The sequence below is a fragment of the Pseudopodoces humilis genome, chromosome 7 (genome assembly GCF_049639895.1).
Source record: "Pseudopodoces humilis isolate 2021_Gansu_Grassland_sample_001 chromosome 7, ASM4963989v1, whole genome shotgun sequence".
NCBI classification, from domain to species: domain Eukaryota; kingdom Metazoa; phylum Chordata; class Aves; order Passeriformes; family Paridae; genus Pseudopodoces; species Pseudopodoces humilis.
Genome location: NC_142206.1, coordinates 14,388,248 through 14,410,168, shown reverse-complemented (window position 1 = coordinate 14,410,168; position 21,921 = coordinate 14,388,248). Strand labels below are relative to the sequence as shown.

The 21,921-nt window shown below is 38.8% G+C and overlaps 1 protein-coding gene across 5 annotated transcripts in view; it reads left to right on the top strand.

Moving 5' to 3' along the window:
• The window catches only part of SERGEF (secretion regulating guanine nucleotide exchange factor), a 142,997-nt gene extending 122,489 nt beyond the window's left edge, over positions 1-20,508 (top strand). For 3 of the 5 annotated variants that reach the window (XM_088057408.1, XM_088057409.1, XM_088057407.1), the window contains exon 12: positions 18,273-20,508. In XM_088057408.1, coding sequence (XP_087913534.1) covers positions 18,273-18,439 — 167 coding nt within the window. In that variant the 3' untranslated portion in view covers positions 18,440-20,508. The remainder of the gene's footprint in view (positions 1-18,272) is intronic. The other 2 variants (XM_088057406.1, XM_014252124.2) reach the window with 2 other exon arrangements.
• Positions 20,509-21,921: the final 1,413 nt, after the last annotated feature.

Below are 21,921 nucleotides of genomic sequence, written 5' to 3'. Positions count from 1 at the left end.
AGTGTTGTTGGAGGAAATCAGTGTATTTCAACTTTAATTTAAAAATAACCACCACCTCAAAAATCTTGTACAGTTGAGCAGGAGATTTGTGTCAGGGTTTTTTTTTTAAAACTTCAGTCCTAAATATAACAGTGGATAGAGAGACTGCCATATTCTTGAAAGTGCTGTTGTGTTCTGGGATCAGTGTGGAAAATCACCCCTACTTGATATCTCTGAAGCTGAAACCAGATAAGTCTGGCCTCTTTAAAGGACATATTGTTCCTGCTGTCACTCATATCTCCTCTGACATTGGCACTTCTAATATTCTGATTCAAGATCTCAGTACAGTAAAGATTAACGGTTGGTAGGTCTGAGAGTTGGTTTTCTTCCTGAATGACTTGTCTGAATGGACCACTGGAGTCCTTCTACCAGGAATACTGAAACAGAGGAATATTGTATACATGAATGGAAATTAATTTAAATTTTAAGATAATAATTTATGATGTATGACTCTTGTCGTGGTTTCAGCTGAGATAGTGGATTTTCTTCTAGTAGCTGGTGAAGTGCTGTGTTTTGGATTTCAGATGAGAAAAATGTTGATAACACACTGATGATGTAGTTGTTTTGAGTGGGTTGGGAGAGGGAGCACAAGGAGCTGGGAGGGGGATGTGGCCAGAACAGCCAACCCAAACTGGCCACAAGGATATTCCATATCATATGGCATCATTCTGAAGAAAAACTTGGGAGGGGAGCTGCTGCTGCTTCAGGGACTGGCTGGGTATCAGCAGGGGGGTGGTGAGCACTTGCATCTGTGCATCACTTGTTTTTGTGTATTCTTCTATCATTATTATTATTCTTTCCTCCTTTTTTTTGTCCTATCAAGCTGTCTTTATCTCAACCCACGAGTTTTACCTTTTTCCAGTGTGCTTTCCCATCCTTCTGGGGGGCAGTGAAGAAATGACTGTGGTGTTTCGTTGCCTGCTGAGTTAAACCACAACTACATTAACAAAAACAAAACCAAAAACCACACCTGTTTGTTCACAGTATGGATTTCTTGTCTTTTCAGCTTTGCTTTGCTGTTTTGTGATCCAGAATGCAGAGCTTGTTAACTGTTTATTACCATACTGGTAGTTCTTAACATTGTACTTAGTTATTTATAAAGAATGATTGAATAGATTAGTAGTAGTGTTAACCAAGTCTTGCTTATTGATTTCCCAGTATAATAACAAACAAGTGTAGTGACATAGTTAACTGTACAGGTAATTAGTGGCTGCATGTTTGGAGCCAGATGCTCTGCTATGGTAATAATGAAATAAGTGGAGTTTTGCCAGCAAATAACTTGGCCTGTTCTCTGTTTGGCTGTCTGGAAATGCATTTTTACTTCATAAGCCCCAGTGTTTTGAAAGATCTGTCTGCAGGTATGTCATGGTTAGATAGAAGCTATAATTTCTAGGAAACAGCAGATGTTTAGGGTGTCTGGTGAGTGACAACACTGGCACTGGGCTAATTGTCGCATTCCTGATTGGAGTGTCCCTGGTCGATGGTGTTAAGCCAGTAATAATCAAACACCTCATTTATTAAGTTGGTCTGGTTGTTTTTTTTGAAGCGGGAGGTATGGCATATTGATTAATAAATTAAAAAGCACCTTCCTACATGCACAAGATTTTAATTTGGGAAGCTGGTATCTATTGCTGTGTGGAATAATAATTTTAAGTAGCTGAACTAGAAAAGTGCATGTTGACATTCTGTGCATAAATTTGTTCTTAATATTGTAGGGCATAGTTGGATGCAGGGAACATTAAAGGAACTTGACAGTATGTAAACCATGATTCTGGTGTCCAACAGGAGGTGAAATTCACTTTATTCTAATAATTGATTAAAATTTTATTAGCAGGCTTTATAGATATTGGTGGGGTAGCTCTTCAGGGATGAGCAACCTAAACATGTGCCTTCCTGTTTCCATAGCAACACATCATTTTCTTCCTTTCCAGGCTGCCTGGATTGCATTGCGTACTGCAAGAGTATTAGATTCAGTAGAGCAATATTAACAGCTCAGTATTTTCCCTAAACCTTACTATTAAATATTTCTGTTTTGCATGATGATTAAAATAAAAAAAAAGTAGTTGCAATTATTGTGCTTTTTTAGAGAAATAAATCTTGACAGCAGAGCAGGAAATGAGAACTGGCAGCTGAGGTAAAGTGTTTTAGTCCTATTCCTTGACTGCAAAACTGGCAATTCCTGAAACCATGCAAATCCACTTTGTCAATAAAGTCAAGGTTTTTGCAAGTCTAGTTCTTGGTCTGGTGGTAATTGTTAAAATCTTTGGAAGTGTTTTTGGTTCATATTGTTTAAGCTGTTGGAGAGAGCAGAAGCAATGTAATAAAGGTTAAGGCTATAAATGGTGGCCATTAGCAAGGATCAGTTTTCCAGCACTGTGGATCATGGCCTTGGAAGCACATTTAGAGGTGGCCTTTTCAAGCTCGACGTAAGTGATTTGGTAACTTTCCAGGATATTTGAGTCAATTTCAGACTGCAGCATATTCATATTTTTCTGTGAGCTTGAAACCATTCTGTTGGATGTGGAATGTCAAACTTGTCTATCAAGTCACAGGACTCTTAAGACTGGGACAAAGCATCTCAGTATCATTTTCACACAGTTCTCGGCTGCTGTGAGCACGGGAAGATCCTTTAAAATGCATATCCTTTGGATAGAGAAATACCTTTTAGAAAGATGTGTCTTTTGTCTTGTCTGTAAGAGATGAATAATTCAGTATATCCCTATGCAAATGTTTGTTACTCTCTATGAAAAAATGTGCAGCTTATTCTTCTCTCCATTTATGTAGTGTCAGTTTCCCAGTGATGAATCTTTGTCAAATACAGCAATGTGCTACAGTGATTTCTGAGCTGATTGCAAGTGTATCTTCTGTTTTGGCATTGTGGAGGCTTAAATCTTTGTTGAAACTGTGAGTTTTTAAATGGTATTTTAACGTTGCCAATATACAGTAAAAGAAGCAAATTACCATGAGTAAGTGTTTAAGCAATGCATGGAGATGCAGACCACCACAATATTTTCCTTTGGCCTTTAGGATGTTTAATTTTCTGTTTTTCTCTAATTGTATAAATTTTTCAACAGGGTGTTGCAAGGCATGTCAATAAAAATCGAGAGCATTCACGGTAGTTGTCGCTATAGTTACATGGTGCAGCTTTTAGCCTCCTGCACAGAAAGTAAACCTCCTGCAACCTCCTAAAATCCTTTATTGGCAGAGAAAGATTGAAAGAGACACTGCTGGTGAGCAGGTACCGAGCAGATTCTCTGTTGCGCTGATACCCTTGCAGCTAGTGCTGTCTTCACAGAGAGGTCTGCAGAAATGTTGTGTGGATGAGGATGGCAGGGACAGGGGACAAAATACATCCTTTTAGGGGGAGAGGTGTGCTAGACACAGAAAATGGAAGGTAAGAAATAAGTGCCAAAATGAATTAAAAATAATGTCAGTTCATAGATGATATTTGCTCCATAAAGAAAGGAGTAAGTTGCCTTTTACAGCCCTGTGAGATGTATCCCTCCACAGAGGCAGAAATGTCACACGGATGCTGCTGTTCTCCTGACTCTGGAATTCAGTGCTTAACTTCATCCACAGGGTCTGCACAGCACAAATGTGGAAATCGGCGCTGACTCCTGGCAATAACGTTTTGTCTCAACAGATGCCATATGCATTCAGGAGCCCTCAAATGGCTTTTAGCATGGCTTCTCTGTACTTAACTGAGTTTTGCTTTCACTCTGTATTATTTTCTTTCCTCTGTCCTGAATGACCATTAATTTAGGATGTTGTATGAATTACTGCTGTAAATCATGAACTTTTAAAATGTTCCCTGGGATAGTAAAAGGTCCCTGCACTGCAGATGGGGGGGAAAAAAAGCACTGAGGAGCATTTTCCCAGGAAATCATTCTTTATATATAAGTCACCTTTGCCTTAATGATTCCTTCCTTAAGTTCTTTTCTTAACTGAATAAAGTAATATGGGTTTATTTATATATGTCACCATGTGAGAAAGGATAATTAAGTGCATGATATCTCATGTTAAATTTAACTGTTCATTATTTCAAGTGTATTCTAAATACACAGGTGAACCAAATAACACCTTCACTTCAGGGTTTTTATTCACTATTTTTCTCAAGTTCCAGATTTACAGAGCACTGTGAATCCAAAACCAAGGATGGTTAACTACAACAGAGATTTTTATAGTTTTTTAATTATTTATTTTCATTACACAACATCCACGGGCTCGAGGTCAGGTCAGACCTCAACCTGAAGAGATCACAACCTGAAATAGCTAAAGTAGTTAAAATGAGGTGGGAAAAGGTAGAAAGAATACAGTCAGTCAGTAGCCTTTAGCCTGTAATGCAGCACTCAGAGATTTAGTCCCCTGCTGTCTGCTGCTTCTTGTGATGGTTTCTGCCATTTGTCAGAGGGAAGGCCTGGCCAGATCCCTTCAGAGCTCAGGAAGGAGGATTATAGCTCTGCTTTGTGCAGGGCAATTCTCTCTCTGTAATGAGAAAGTCTAGAGTCACATGGCTAAAAGGAGCAAAGCGTCAGTAATGGGAGCAGATAGCTGGAAATGAAGGAATTAGTCATGACTCAGAGTTTTGCTTTCAATTGCACTCAAACTTTTTTCCTCATGGCTTCTTTTTTCATTTCAAGGATAAGCAGTTGGTCCCATTTGCCTTTCCCATCAAGGCTTGCCTTTCCTTCTTAAATCCTGTTAAGACATTTGCTGATTACCAGTTGGAGAAGCAGCTTTGAATCCATCCGTCTAGTCAGCCTGAAGGAGAGCTGGTTACCTAATCACATTGACAGCTAAGTAGTTTTTGCACCTCCTGGGACTTGGGTCAAGCCAGTGCACACTGACATGAGGCTGAACTTGAGTTACATTGCCTTGCGGATAGAAAGTTGTGGTCAGTATCATGTTAGTCAAATGAAACCTTCAAAAATAGAATTATGCTTTGGGCTGAATACAATGTTGTCATTGTTTAATTGTCCCCTGGAGAGCCAAAAAAATTCTTAGTAGCGAAAGCATCCAAAAAGCATCTCTTGCACAGAGAACAAGAAATATTTCTGCCTGAGAGAGCTTTGGGAGCTTTCTAAAATAAATAAAAAACCCCATCCAAGCCAAAAAAACCCACAACACCTAATTAAAAAAAAAAAAAAAGAATTCTATAAACTGCTGTGGGAACTGTAGACTAATTAATTAGAAGGATTTCTGAAGAAATTTCTGAAAAAGATAACCTTTCATGCTGGAAAGTAAACAGCTCCATGAGCAACCTTTTAGCAAGACACACTGGTTAGGAAAGGTGTTGAAAATCAGAGCAATCGGAATTATTCAAACCATATTTCAACAGAGTGGTTTAAAGTGTTTGAAGCAACAGCTACTACTTAAACATAAGAATAATTCCCATTTCTTAAGTAATTACTCCAACGTAATGTGTTTCCTCCATAATAATAGGTATTCTCATGCAGAAATTGGTAACAACCCATCAGGTAGCTGAAAAAGCTTAGGAAGTCCCTTTGGTGAATATTTGAATGAGCTAGATACCAAAGTAAAACTAGGGAGACACTTCTGGGTGCACAACATTCAAAGTTTTCTGTGTACAGATGACATTTTCAACAATCAGTTTACATAATTATGTTCAGAATTGTTTGAAGATTTGGGGGACAGTTGAAATCTCAGTGGGTTTCTGATTTTGCCTGGGAACCATCTTATTTTTCAGATAGCTCAATGTCTTCTGACAGCAAGTTTGTAAAGCAGATTGGGCTGGGCATCTGGGGCATGGTCAGTCTGCTTTAACTTTAAGCTATGCCTGAGCTAATCAGGTATCTGTAGTCAGTGGAGAGGAAGAGATGGGTAAAAGGGTGGTGGTAGAAGGATTCTTTTGACCTCAGATATTTGCTTTAGGTGAGGTGAACCCCACTCTGAAACTTCCTGTTTGTCGGTTGAGTGTGGTTTAGATTCCTGTGTGAAGGATGGCTACGTGCATGCACAGGTGCATACACCATGGATGTTTTGGGCTTAGGCAAATTGAATTCCACTTACAGAAACTCAGGTACTCCAAAACACCAGTGAACATCTACAGAGGAACATGTGCAGTGACAGAAATCCTATTGTGCTACAAATCGTGTTGTCACTACAAATGCAGTGTCTGAAAGCATGAAATCTGTTAAGCAAACATCCCTAGTTATATGTAGACTACATCTGTATGTGTACATAAAAATATTTTTCAAACACAAATACTAAGTGTAGTACTGTTATTCGTGTTGTAATCCTTTTTAATCTCTGGTTTTTTGGACCAAAAAAAAAAAAAAAAAAAGACACATGGGTTGCTCTGTGCTCATCCTGAAGTACTTTGACCTGGATGGTTTCTTTATCCTTTGTAGTATTTTTAAGTAAAGATTATGGTCTTTATTTTTAACCTTTCTGTGTCAATAATTGTTACAGAGAGCATTAAAATGCTGATAGTGCCTCCTCCCTCTTGCCCCAAGAGAAAAAAAAAAAATTGAAAAAAAATGCAAAGGCTCTGCTTTAGGGAATCCAGGCATTTTGAAAACTTTAGATTAATTTGGAACATGAATCACTTCTGCTAGGTTGATTGGATGCTTGAAATTCTTATTCTTGCTTCATTTGTTCCTGAATAGATTTAAGAAGCATCCATGTATTGGGTCTCAGTGAGACCGAGTTCATTTTCCAGAATCATGAGAACTGCATTTTGGTTCAGCCATGAACAGATCTACAGTTCTGTTAGTAAATGAGCCTGGAAAGTAAAGATCTCTTAGGTATACTATACAAGGAATATTTTCTTCATTGGTGTTCAGCAGGCCTTAAGTTATTACAAAACCAGAGAAAAAAACATTTCAAAGTGATTTAAGAAAACATCTCAACATTGTGTGGCTTTGTCGTCTTCATATTTGGTTGTTCTGTTTTCCAGCAGTGTAAAGAATAAATTCAGCTTCTCTCATATTCCTGCTGCAGGTTAGTGAGTACTGTATTGTATATTGTTCGTTTGTTTGGATGTTACATACACAGTCCTGTGGACACACAAGCATGTCATCTGTTGCTTTTTTTTGCTGCATATTGAAGCTTGCTGTTTTACCAGAAGTTTGGGCTTGATTGGGTTTTGGTCTTTTACACTATTTGCTCAGTATTATTATCGATCACTTAAAAGGTTTTCATGCTATTGCTTTTTCTTTGTAAGTAATGAAAAATATTTGTCATAGGGCCAAATGTGGCCTTAAATTCTACGTAATTCTTTTCTCTCTGTCTTTATAGGTTGCCTTCTATAGCTGCTCCTGCTGTGTAATTAGTCTAATGCCAAATATAAAATGGAAGAATCTGGCTTTCTTCATGGACGCAGGAAAGAGCAGTTAGGCCAATGTATGGAGACCTCATATTTCCAGTGTTTCTATTTCCTCCAAAGTGAGGAGAGCAAAGCTCCTGAATTCTTAATTTGGTCAAATATTATATCATAGATAGAAGTGTTTGTTTTGTTTGCTTTTTTTATTCTGGAGAATACTTTGTTATTCCAGGTCTCTGACAGATACAGTCCTTGCAAAATGGTGTCAGATATTTCTGTCTTCTGTCCAGCTAGTTTCTTCTTCTCCCTGAGGTTATGCAGAGGATCAGATGGGAAAGTGGTGAACGGCATCTCAGGGACCCAGCTTTCAGTGTCCATTCTGGTCTCCGACCTTCTGGAGCTGGCGTGGCACCTCTGAATCTCTCTGCCCATCAGCTGTTCTCCCTGTTGCTTTGCCAAAGACAGATTTTACTTTCCAGCATCCCTGCACCTGATGCGTGAATGCTGTTATCAGTAAATTTCCCAGCACCCAAAAAATGTAACAGAGCAGAAACTTTCAGAAAGCATCTCACAGCACTGATTACAGGAATTTTTCATCTCAGGACACTGTTTTGTGCTTGCCTTTCTTCCAGGGACTGACTTGATGTATTCCTTCTGCTTAAGGAGCTACCCCCAATTCAGAATTTAGGTGCATCTTCTACTGATGGAGGCACAGTGGTGAGGTGTCCCCAAAATGTACCTTGAACGTTATGTGTCAGGGATGTTGTTTGCCTTTCCTAATGAGAACAACTCACTTGGTACCCAGTGGCATCTCGAATTTCTCTCCTTTCCTTGTGCGCTTCTAGGGGAAAATTAGGTAAGAAGGTTTTGAAGAGTGAATGCTTGGATATCTGACCCACAGAGGAGGGGGAAGGTAGAAATGTGAAGAAGCTGTGCTACAGCAAGGTTATTTTCTGACTACCTGGCCTGAATATGTAAAAGGTTTGTTTGCACACCTATAATCTGTGCAACTCAGGACCAGGGTTTGTTTAGTCCTATGTATTGCTTGAAGTGCTCTTATTTTGCCAGCTTGGGTTTGAAATCTAACAGCTTTGTTTTTTCCAACAGGAATTACGGGTTTGTAATGAAATAGTTCAGTGAATAAAAGTATTGGAGAATAGAGTAGAATTTGTCCATAGAGATAAAAAAAGGTAAAAATTTGCAAGCTGTGCTTTACGTTTTGCCCAGAATCTCCATTCTGCACCAGAAGTAATGTCAAAAACTGTTTCCATCTAAGCAAACTCACCTTTGGTTTTAACACATATTGATGGCAGAACTCTTCCTTTGTTTAATATCAACAAGCAATTCCCCCAGACCTCACTCAACAGTCATATATGATTTTGAAATTATGATGGGAGAAGCAGATCCAATCTTGCCTTATAGGCACTTTCTTTTTGAGGCTGTCTGCTTTGATTCTTTTCCTGATCATTTCTAAGTCTTAATGGTATAATACTTGTTTTTAATTATAGCTGGCAAAGCCTGTTCTCTCACTCTTTCTTTTGTAACCAGTATTGACCATCTGTTTACTTTTTCCAGAACTCTGAATGAAATGTGACACTTAGTGAACTCTTGCTCTAAAAGTACAGTTAAAGGAATAGAGTTGTTATTCCTTTGGTCCTGGTCTCCCTAGCTATTGCTTACCTGTGGAGAAAATTTGTGTATCCCATCTGGTACACATTATTTCACTCTTTAGTTTGCATAAGTTTATTGACAGAGTGATGTGACTGAAGTTCCTGATCATTTCCTAGTGCTTAAGAAATAGGAAGAGCCGGACCACTTGGGTCCTGCTTTGCAGAAATCAGTCTAACAGCTTAGCCATGTGGATGGGACTGAGGGTGCAGTTTGTGGTGTTAATACTTTGCAGTTTGTTTGAGGTTTTCTTGTCTTTTTTGTTATTGTTTTTCTTCAGTATTCAACAGTTATTTAATAAACTTTAAAATAATTAAATAATATTTAATAAACAGTTATTTAATTTCACTTGTTAACTTGTTGAAAGTTAACACCAGCCCAGCCTGCACAGCCAACCTTGGGTAAGAGTATTGTGTTTCGTCAGTCCTTCTGAGAAAATGTGACTTGCCTTTGGTGCACACACTTGACATAAACTTCTCTATGGTTTGTGTTTGAAGTCTAAATATTTTTTTTTCTCTTTTTTATTGCTTGGTTTCATCTTTTGTCACAACTCTGTCAGCTGCCTGTTTTCTTCTTTGAAAGGGGTCCTGTGAGTTCACAGAGCTATATTGTATGAGGCAGAGGGCAGTGGTGGCTGCAAATGGCATCAGTGTGAACGTGAGGACATTACCACTTTTTACTCCTTTTCTAGGACTTGTATGTGAGTAGATCTAGAGTGACCCCATTCAGACCCCCACACAGTGACGAGTATAAGAGTCCCTGTAACAATAGGCACAGACTGAGACAGACAGGCAAGACAAGGCACACGACCCACAGGAGTTTTATTAGATGTGCGCTTGCACTACAGTACAGTGTGCTATAGCACACTTAAACTAGATACAAGTGGGTTAACTCAAGTACAACAGTTGCAGCACAGAGGAAACTTGTAATCCACAAATCCTGCCCAGAAAGGAGGGTTAGTTCACCCTGAACTCTCTCTGACTACAGCTATGCTATAGCTTTTATCAAGCTACATATTTTAAAGCTCTCACAGCGCACAGTACTACAGTGCTGTCACTGTTACAGCTGCACTGTGACACTTGCAGGGGCGCCATCATCTGAGCCATAGCAATACACCGAGATCACAACCTGAAACTTTGCAAAATAAGGCATCCTGATATCATCACTGCTGGGCTGCAACTACTTTTGTTCTGTGGCGCTGTTTGCGTAGCTGTGAGAAAATCTACCGATTCAATCGGTAAGATGGAAACTGAGCAACTCAGTCACCACTTGTTTCCTTGATTTTTCTCTTTGCATTTCTAACACTTTAGCTTATGACTGCTGGAATTGACCTCAGATTACTTGTTAAGCATGGGGGGAAAAAGCCCTCTCTTGTTTAATATCAACAAGCAGTTTTTTTAGACTTCATTCAACAGTAATGCACATTCATATTGTGTGTCTTGAAACTTGACTAAAATGCAGCCTTGCAAATTGTTAGGGGAAAACAAAAGGGGAGAAGTTCAAATTAAAGCCCATTTAAACACAAAGCTATTTTACATAAAATGTCCATGTGGAAGGATTACACATTTCAATTCTTGGTTCTGAGCTGGACAATTGTATTCTGCAGAAACGGACACCTTCAGAGATAAATCCCAGAATGCTCACTTTTGTTCAGTGCAAACAGCCCTTCAGAGGAAGAGAATAGCAGTCAGAAGAGAAGAAATTGTAGGTAAATGTGACCATATGGATTATCTCTTCAGCTTTTGTTTTAACATAAGTATTTTTTATAAGATGCCAAAGACTGACAGTCTTCTATAGCCTGGTCTCTGTGATTGCCTTAAAGCTCATGCTTGTAAATAGACCAGTGTTCTACAAAGGGTTGCCTTATGAAATATGTTAAGCACCAAAGCATTTCCAAAATATCCTTTTCCAACCTAGCAGTTCTTCCTTGATGAGAGAATTCCTGAGAACCCAGTGGGGTCTCTTGTTTTTGACTTCAGCCAGCAAAGTAGGAGGAAGCACCATTTCTCCTGCATGCACCTGATCATCCTGCTGACTGTCCTTTCTCCTGCTCTTTGATTTGCTTAGTGCTGTGAAAGCTACATGTAGGACTGGAGTGCAGTTTGAGGACGTTCTCAGATTCTTGCTTCTGCGTTCATCTATGACTTTTCCTAGGCCTGTGCTGAAGAAGCCCTTCAGTTCTAGGTCTTGGAGGTAACGTTGTAGGTCAGATGACTCACAGCTGTCCTCTCCTTTTCTTTGTGTCATCACTTACGTCAGTTTGAAGTGTGTGCAAATTTGAAATGGTAATGCTTTACTACCCAGGATTCATGGGCACAAATGGCCATGGCACCGTGGGGTCCCACGGGACACTTGACTCGCACTCTTCTAGATGAGCTCTGACATTCTGCCTTGCGTGGATGACCTCTTACTAAGCACTAGGTATAAGGTATTTTTCTGGATGTTCTGTTTCACACAGTACAGAGGGTCATGAGACTGCAGTCTCTGGCTCTGTGATGAGACTGTGATTGTCTAGTTCTGGTCATACGAAGTTGAAGCACTGTGACACATTGAATGCCTGTCACTGTGAGAGGCAGGGATGTAAGTTCTGAATAAATGTCACTCTCTGCCATGTCTGATATCCTGATGGAACAGACATTAGTGCCATGGTCAGAGCATCAGGACAAATCTCTCCATTAATTAATTTCTGTCAGGTATTTTTGTCCTGTACTTAAGTGACGAAAATTCAAAGATTTTCTTGTCTTCTACAGGTGTAGAAAAAAGCATCTTTAATGCTTAATCCTCTCTGTACTGCAGCTGCTTCGTGTATGATATAATCCTCATGTATTGTCAGTGGACCAGTTACGTTCAGTCTTGCACAAAGTCGTGAGCCCAGGTTTTGTTCTGTGTTGAGTTGGAGATGCTTTCCTGTTGGGAAGGAATTAACAGGTTTGAGTAAAACCAAAACAAAAACCTCATGCAGCACCTGTGAGCTTTAGACATAGATAATACCTTTCATGTTTCCCCATGGAAACAGAAATGCAAACAGATAATCCTTGCAATAGATTTCTATCCTTGCTACTGACACATAGCAAAGCAACCATCTCCATCCTACAGGGCTTCAGTTCCACCACAAAAACTACACAGGTGCAGCAGCCCAAGAAATCTGTAGTGTCAAGTCTGTTGTTTTTAAATCCTAGGATATTGTTTTGTGAATTTCTTCCTCTTATTTTTTTTGGTTCAAAATGACTATGCATAACTGAGAAAGAAAAAATAAATTCTATCATAAACTAGCATGAATGGTAACCTAAACTGTTCATTTGATGTAATGCGGAGTGATTATTTCAAATAGATACATATTAATTTGTGCAGTGAGCCATTCAGCTCCTGCTTTGAAGTGCCCTGTGAGAACAGAACAAAATTTCTATTGTTATTGTAATTTGGCAAGATAGCACTTCCTCTAGGGGTAGGCTCAGTTATTTGCCTGATGCTAAAAACAGTGCACAGGAAAATGCACAGTGTGTTTGTGTAGATCTGTTATGGCTTTTTTTGCTAAGTGACATCTTACTTTGTCTTTCCCCACTTCTCTGCATTGCTGGATGTAGGATCCTTCTCCATAGACAGTTTTTAGGCTGTGGCAGATGTGCTACATTGCCCTTGGAAATGATCATAAACATGATTCCTTCCCTTTTCCATTTTGTAACTCTTGGCTATTTACATGTAGTGGAAATGAGAACAGAAAAGATTAGATGTGCTCTGTACTGCTTTAGATGTGCTCTGTACTGCTCTTCTATTTGCTGTTTGTGGGACAGACATTGATATCAAAGCACAAAACTTGAAATTAGACTTTCCCAAGTGAAATTTAATTGCAAAGGAGATGTGTAGCCTTATTGCTGCATTTTGCAGTACTGCACTTGCCTAAGGTCCTACTAGGTATGCTGTATTCTCAATTTGATTTTCTGACTCTCTTCAGTAGGTGGTTATGGATTGTAATTGGATATTCTGACAGTTGGCCTAGAGGCCATGACCCAGTTTGAAGTCCCTGCTGTATAACACAAGATACAAAACTAGCCAAAGAGAAGGTCCTATAACAAAACTGTGCTTCTGCTGGGAAAAAATAATAGTTCACATGAGATATTAGTTTAGAGCACCAAGTCAGAGAGGTCCATATAGTGCAGGCTTCATGCGTTTGCTGTGATGAATTGTTTGAGGACATTGAAAGTTGCTCTTTCCAGGTGCCAGGAACCACAGACGGCTGACCTGGAGTCAGCTGACTGTTCACTTATGTAAAAACACTGCTGAGGAGGGGTCTGAGTGGTTTAGGTCCACTGCCTGAGGAGAGAGAGCTACTAATGATGTAAAGGTGGACTGAGGGCAGGTTGTTGACTGGAGGCTAACTTTGAAATCAGCATGCCTTTAGCACCATGGCTTTGTACTTAATATCAAAAATGTATGGTGTTTCTTACCTGTATATTGTGTTAGCACTGCAATGTGTCTGATTTTTATCCAGCTTACTCACTTGAAAGCCAGACACACATTTCTGAGGGTCGAGCAGCAATTGTATGGGCTGCCTGGAGCACACAACAGCTTGCTACTTGAAAATGTGGCTCCACAATAAAACCTGAATGTGATTCTCATAGTTCTTTCCTAGTTTTGGACATACAACTGTGTATTGAGATGACGCTATCGTAGGTTCCACTTACCAAGCTTTGCCTTCAATGACATTTTGTGCAATGCCTAGACTTCCCTTTTAACTACTAATACAGTTTCTTGTTTTTCTGCAGAAAGCAATTGATATCAATCCTGTTTCTTATAATTTACAATTGCAGATCTTTTGCACTAATGGCAGAATTGTTGCTATTAAAAATACAAAAATGTAGAGGGATGCTTATTGCATTTTATTTTATGTGAAACCCTGAACCACCAGATGTCCTGAAAAAAACAGGAAAACATATTAATTTGTGTTTTGAAACTCCCTGGGAGAAGTATAGTCTAAATCTCCTTCTGTATAGTGTTACATTGTTCCTTATGAGGTTTTGAAGGCTTTCAAATAATCAAGGGAAGGTAGCTTAGAAGTCTAAGAAGAGGTGTCTTAGAAGACACCTAAATTTTGTTTGTGGTCCAGTCCTGATGCTGTTTGAAGAGTTGTGACTTAATCTGAGTTGATCTCCTGCCTACTGTGACTTGGTCTATAACAAAAGAGTAGAGTAGCACTAATTTAAGGTCAAAAAGAAATAATAATTTGAAGTGTTGTGGAGTATTGCTAAGAGCACAGAGCCAGTATAATAGAGCTGTACTAAAACAGTTTAACATTTCCCTAAAATGGGAAGCTGTCTCTTGAATGACTTGACTTCAAGATACTTGGCTTGTCTTTAAGGCCAACTTCTGTTTGTTTGCTGGTGGAAGGAATGGGAGAGGAGAAACAGAAAAGAGGAGCTTTTGAAGATTTCAATGATAAGCCTCCAGGGCACAGGCTGATTTAGAAGCAGAGTGTTTGTAGCCTGAAGCTAGGCTGCAGTGATATTTGCAGCTTCCTTGTTTTCAGTTTTTCTTGCTTTGCCTTCAGACCAACTGTGAAGATGTGATTTAATATAACCTATCTTCGGCTGCATAAAACTGATACTACCAAGGCTAGGACAATCACTTGGTCTCCCTTCATCATCACCAAAGTGAGACAGACTTGATTTTCACACCGGTGTTTAGATAAGATGAATCTCTTGCTCTGCTGGAGAGATGCAGATGTCTCCATTGGCTTTAGAGGAATACAGAGGATAATGATCTGTAGCTAAGTTGCTTATTTTTTAGATGGCTGAAGTTAAATCCAGTGAATCTCACCCAGAGCTTATTTGAGAACATTGATTCTTCCATCTGATGATTCCACTCAGCAATAAGGAGCAGATCTAAATTCTCTTCTTTCTCCAGAATTCTCTCCAATCTGATGCAGCTTTATTTTACCTAGAAATAGTTTCTCCAGTTTAATGAACCTCTAGATTACTGTTGTCACTTCAGTTACCTGGAGAAAAGCCTGGATAATTATTGCAGACAGAAAGAGAGCAGTAGCCACTTCTTGTGTTGTTTGACCAAAACAGATTTGTTAAGAATTTTGTTGTCCCTATGTCTTGTATACTTAATGTTTTGGGAAAAATCCTGCATAGCATTACTCTAAACTTTGATTAGTGTAACTGTGAATGCAACTGAAATTCCCTGAAACTGAAAACTCATGGATTCTGTTGTGTTGCCATGTGAGTTCTGTGGGTTTGATTTGTACTTTGAGTACTTCTGTTTTAAAAGAGACAAGTAAATGCAACATCTTATGCAGTTTCACTTAACCAGTAACATGGAGTAACCTTCCCTCATTTCATCAAACACAAATCTTTTGGTTTGAGAACATGTTATGGTGCTTGTTATAAATTTTGTTAGAAGCAATTTGTAGCTGTGCTAATACACATCATTCTAATGCCCTTCCATCCTGGGAAGGTGTGGCACAGACATAGAAATGGAATTTTCTTGTGAAGGCATGTAGGTCTGCTGGTTCTATGTTTTTATCAGCAATAAACTGGGAATAGCAGTGATCAGAAAGAAAAGAAGAAAAAAAAAAAAAAACAAAAAGGGAAGAGAACATAAGGGAAGAACCATTAAATGGTGCCCTTTGTCCAGAGGCTAGCCATCAGTTCTTGGTGTCTGCCTTTAACTCTGCCAATATTCCTTTTATGCCATTTTTTAATTACTTCATTACTTTCAGTCTTCACTGACTTTGTCTTCTGTGCCAGTGATTCACATAGCTGTTTGTTCCCTCCTGGCCACCTTCACCACACTTACTTTGCTCAGCTCTCCTTCAAGTTTTGTTAATGTGTTACTGCCCAAAAAATGGACTTGGTGTGTTTTCTGCAAATTCTGCTTTCTCTGACACAAGTCAAGCATTTGGCTATTTCTATGTACAAACCTTTCACTGAATATTCAACAGGCAGATGTGGTACAGTTACACCTTTCATTTTCACAGCAAAAATTCTCTCCCTTTTAGCTTTCCTGATTCTGACTTGATGGTGATGAGAAACATTTTTGTGGCCTGTCATTCCGTATGTGTCAGCTGCCTTTTTTCTCTTCAGATTTCTGCCAGCTCTCCATGGATGTAAAAGCCATTTTTGTGTAAGACCATTCATAAATCCTACTTACTTTCTATTTTTCTTTTGCCAGTTTTCACTCTTGTCCCATTTCAGTAACCTTAGAGATCACTAGACTCACGTAGAAAAATATATTTTGGTGGCTTTTGGTGCTTGGAGAAGTAAAGGCTGGAAAAGACTCCACAATCCTTATTTTAGGGAAGATGTTCTTGTCTGGGAGGGTTCCTAGCTTGTAAATTTTTCTATGATGTTTTCTCAAAAGATGTTTCACTGGATATGTTTATCAATTTGAGAGGTTAATGGCCTAATGCATTGTTTCTTTGACTATTTATTATACCATTCATGTTCCACTGGGCAATTTGTAATACATAGTGACCAGGAAATTTCTGGTTTCCTCTCTCTTGTCCTGATGGGACAGGATGAAAAAAGAAATAAGAAACCCTTTAAACAGATGTAGTGAGTCTTCATAGAAGCAAGTAAATTGTTGTAGTAATTGCTGGTGTCTAGTAACAAAAAGTTTACTACAGTGATCTTATTAATGTTAGGGCATGTTGCATTCTCTTTTCATTACATTTGTAAGCTTGGCTCTTTCTGCAGGCTTCACATATTAACTGTGCCAAAAAATGTCTTTTCTTAAGTGCAGCTTCCTTGAGTGATTCGTCTGAGATATGTCTCCATTATGGGCTTAAGGTGTCCTTTTTCTGCTTTTTAATATTTACATAAACATCTTTACCTGGAACCTTACCAAAAAGCAAAATCTTATTAGGCTGTAGGATGCTATTGATACTTAAATGGGTTGTATAGTCCACTCAGATTTTGGCACATTTTGGCAGCTCATGTGAGTGCATTTGGGATGTAGGTTGGGCTGTCAATATTGTACATGCACAATCATGAGAGCATCTGGTGCCTCCTGAGATAAGAGTGACAGAACTTCTGTATCAGAGAAGAGAGAGATATGCCTTGGCTACTGTGATGTTCTGGTGGTGCTTTGTTGTTTTCCACTGCCTTAAAGATTGCCAGGAAAATGAGATATCTTTGCTTAGTTACATCTGGCCTGAGTAATGCTTATACTTCATTGCAGAAGAGGGGAACTTCAATATACTAATAAATGTAAAGAGAGCGGAGGACAGTGAAATGTTGCAGGATTTGCAGAGAAGATGGCCCTGCTAGCTTTGCAATGAATTTGTTTCTTAATTTTGAAAAGTAAAGTTGTGACTGGGATTAGAGTTTGTGAATTTTGGCACTTTTCTTCTCATTATTTGGAATCCAGAATGCTACTTCCTGCTGTTAATACCTGCTGCTTTTCAAAAATAACAATAGCATCACAAACATGATTATATGGCAGGATGGCTTTCTTTTTTAGTACAGAAAGTCACAGACACAGTCTCTGGCAGCCAAATAAAGAATAGAAAATAGGGAAGAAATAGTACTTGTAGTTCAGAATAAGGAGGTTTTGGTGGATTTTTTATTATGCCAGCCATTTATAGAACAAAATTTGTATCTTGTGCTTCAAAAAAAGAGTACTATGGGGTAATAATAATGCATGAATTATTATTTGGGACATGAAAGAGTAGATCTTACAAAAATAAATAATAATGAGGGAAAATAAGAATAATAAAAGAAGTGAAATGATGTCAAAGCAAGCAGAAGAGGTAGGATGATTAAGAATAGAGCAGGCTGTTGAAGACTTGTATTTAAAGGAAAAAGGTGACATGTGAACTTGAAGCTAGAAATGAAATGCAATTTGGCTGAACTGTGTCTCTGTGTTCCCCAGTCCTGCAGATCATGCTGTGAATGAATCAAGTCACTGCTCCTGATTTGTCATACTTCTGCTTACTAGGGGAAACTTGAAAGACAGAGATTCTACATCATTTCAGGGAGGGCTCTTAAAATGCAGAGAGATTTTTGTGGGCTCCACATAAATACTGAACTATGTATTTACTAAGTGATTTTAAATTGTTATTTTGATCTCTCTTCTGTTGCTAACAATATAGAACAGGATGGAGAATCAGTCATTTGGGTTTATTTACATTTTCTAGAAAACCAGAACATTTTTCCCACCTTAGCAGAATTTCTTAGAACCTAAAAAGAAAATGACTCGATAAATCTGCTTCTCAAAACTAAGCAAAGCTGTTGTGTTTCTGTGGCCTTTATTCTGTATTTTCTGTCCTCTCTTTCAGGTGGCCAGTGCTTCTCTTGGGGATGGAATGAACATGGCATGTGTGGTGATGGAACAGAAACAAATGTTCGTGTCCCAAAGCCAGTTGAAGCTCTTGGCTGTACAAAACAGATCTTAATTGGATGTGGGGCAGGACACTCCATGGCCCTCTGTCAAATTCCTCACTAGACCCAGCACACCTGGAATCATAGCATCATGTATGTGGATGGACATCTTTGGATTGTGTAGCTCAGAGGTGCTACAGGAGAACTGCCCATGATTAACACAGGAGCTGGAAACTGCAGATATTTTTCCTAAATCCAAAAGGAATGACTATGCATGAAAAGCTGTAATATTTAAAAAATTGTTTCCTGGGTTCTTGCCACAGGAATTGACTTTCTTACCCACAGATAGAATTACAGACATTCTGATTTGATGGAATACAACTGAAAACGGATTTACATTTTCTTGTTCTTCTGAGACGTCGTTGAGGAAGAAACCGACTGGTTAACAGCTTATTGGTGTATAAGTTCAGTCTGAAGATATGGTCTGAGAAGGTAGTTTGTTATTGTATCTTTACATCATGATATGTTGTACCTGCCAACTTCTACTGTGGTTGTGAGGGCCCAGCAGCTCAGAAAATTGTTTGTGTCAGAAAGAAATGCCAGTGAACATGACTAGATGCATACACACATTTTAAGCAGAAGATTAAGATTAAAAGAAAAAAAAAAAGCGATGTAATTTAGAAGGCTGGCAAAAGGGATAAATGAGGCCCTTTTGAACTAGCTTTGTCTGGATTAAACTGTGAAAGGAGCAGTATTTTTCATGGATTATGTACTGTGCCAGACATTAGTCTATTATAGATTTATAGGGATGCAGATCTGCATGAATTATCATTAACTTGCAAACCAGACCTGAAGTTTTTGAAGCTACTGCTCAGGGAAGGAAAACTTCTAAGAGCTCTTAGAAACAATCAAAAAGTTCTTATCAAAAGGCATAAATCAGTTGTAGCTGTTGAGGACAGCTTGAGCCAATGTAGCTCCTGTGTTTTTATCTGCTTTGGAATAGGAAGACATTAAAATCTAACCAGAAAGATTTTAGTAGTTCTCCAGCCTAAAAGGCAGAGCAGAATCCTCCTGGTAATTTCAGGTTCTCTTCTGTTTTGCAGCCCAATTGAGTTGCTGTTCACAGCATGCCCACAATACTTGTTCCAGGTGGGGGCTTGGCAGAGAACATAGGCCTATCATGTGTTTTGATAGGAGAAAGGAAAAAGTGTGAAATGAGATGCCTTTGGATATTATTAGCTAATAATATAATTATTATTAGCTGCCTATGTTAAGCAAAATTTTGGAAGCTATTTATAAAACTATTTTTTTCCATACAAATACAGTGGATGCCATTAAACTGGATGTTTACCACTCACAATACTTATATTTGCTCTGGTATTCAACATATTTCAAGTTCTAAATATAGAGGATTCTACTGTGTAGTACATGCACCTTTTAATGAGACCTGCTGTTGCTAAACAGTGGTTTAATTTTTAAAGTAGGCTTGCCAGGGAAGAAGCATTACAGAACTACAAAATGCTCAGAGAAAAGTTCTTAGGAAATAGGACATGAAGACCTAATGATGTATCAGCTTACACATGAAGGGGAAGAAATAATATGATAATATGGGTCTGCATGGGTTTTTCCACCCTTGGTTTTACAACAGTTATAGTTCTTGGCTTCACTTTCAAGAGTATTTTATTTTTCTATTCAATATATGAGAAAACTGAGTAGACTACGAAGCTGATTTTAACTATTTCTGATGCTAAAAGAATAATCAAATGAGTACTCTGCAAAATATGTAGAATTAAGATTTCTATTGTAAAATGTTTTTTTTTATTCCATGTGTTAGCTGTGGTTCTTCATGCCAATGAAGAATTCCAGGCTTTGACTTCTTGCACTTTTAATTATATAAGTTGATATTTATTAACTGTTCTAAATGCCACTTTCTGGATACCAAAGCTCCTCTATTCTATGCACTGAACAGTTTCTCATGCTTTCTTTGACAGTCCTGTCTGAGATTTCTATTGTGATCTCTGCAAAATCTGTGTACCAAATAAACGTGTTTTCTTGCTTCAGTAATCAACTCCTCTAAATAAGTCTGTTCCTTGATTAATCACAGCCAATATGTGCCTTACATGAGGTTTACTGGACTGGACATGTTTTGACTGTGTGTGCTGTTGCTGCAGTCATTGCAGAGGAGTCCAACAAATTATGTAACAAATAAATGTGAATTGCATATTTGAAATTGTTTTCAATTTTTCATGCCTATAACACGAACACACTTTTGGAACACAAAGAATGATTTTGGATGATAAAGTGAAGAAAGAAAGGAGTATGTCACTTTGTTCCTGGTCTTGATCTGGTGTTTCATATGTGCATCTGATCTTCATCTTTGAAAGGGAAGAACTGTGTTTTTCTCTCCTTTGTTGTGCCTATGTAGGTTGAAGACTTTGGGAAGTAATGACTTTTCTTGATGTAGTGAGTGCTTTGTCATCAGTCAGGGCTTCTAGGTGCTGCTGTAGTACAGAGTGAATAGAATTCATTGTAGAAGGTACATGGCTGAATGTCAAAACCAAGTTGGTGCTCATTTTTTTAGGTGTGACTGCTGTGTTTTGTATGTCAGTGGCTTTGTTTGCAGAATAAAGCACTGTACAGAATCAGCTATGGCTGTCTCTGTGAGGAAGGGAACACACAGTGAAAAGTTCCTAATCAAGTGGAAGAAGACAACTTTCCATGCTGATGTTAAGAGTTTATGGCTGTTGCCTATTGATAATCCTCACGGAGAAGGTCAGTCTCTGCAAGGCAAAATGCAGACCCAGTGTGCTGTGCTTCATAGAGTTCTTTAACAGGTCTTCTGTGATAAACAAAGCAAGAAGCCTGTTAAATAAACATTCAGGTTCAAGTGGAAATAAACTGGCAAAGTTTATTATATATATATATATATATGTATATATTTACAAAAAGACACTGGAACAAATTAAGCAAGTGTCTGTGCAGCTGCTCTCCCCTCCTATTTTCTGAAGATAAGTAAACCTGCCAGTGAGCTGACATTCATGAGGGAGAACAAGTTGTGAACAGTTGACCTTCAGTCCGGAGAACTTTCAGGCCTTTGGGTGGAGGGGGAGAAGGCCTCCCTTCTGTGTGCCTTTCTGTTATCTGAAGTCCTAAGAGATCTGCAGTTGTTACTCACGCAGCCTCATGCACCTGTGCAAGACACTCCTGCTCCATTTCCAAGGATGTTGGTAGGATGATGTGTGTGTTGTGTCAGAAGTCTCTGTCTCTTGGGGGATTTGTCTGGGCCACTTGGTGGTCACTGATGTCATTTGACTTGGTGTGGCATTCTGAGTTACTTGATGCTTTTATGCTCAGCATACCAGGCCCTGTATTTGAAGTGTGTTCATTTGAAAGATGGAGGATGGTTTGCCCAGTCACCACTTCTTACACAACACTGAGTTCTCTATCTGCATGTTGGCAGTCCTTTTGGTGTTTGACTAGTCTTGCCATCTGCAATCATCACAAAGGTCACTTCTAAATGAGTGTCAGGAACTTTTGCTCAGCTACATGTTTTCAGCACAGAGAATTTGTGGGGCAGGTGGGGGAAGGTGATTTGATTGTGCTTTT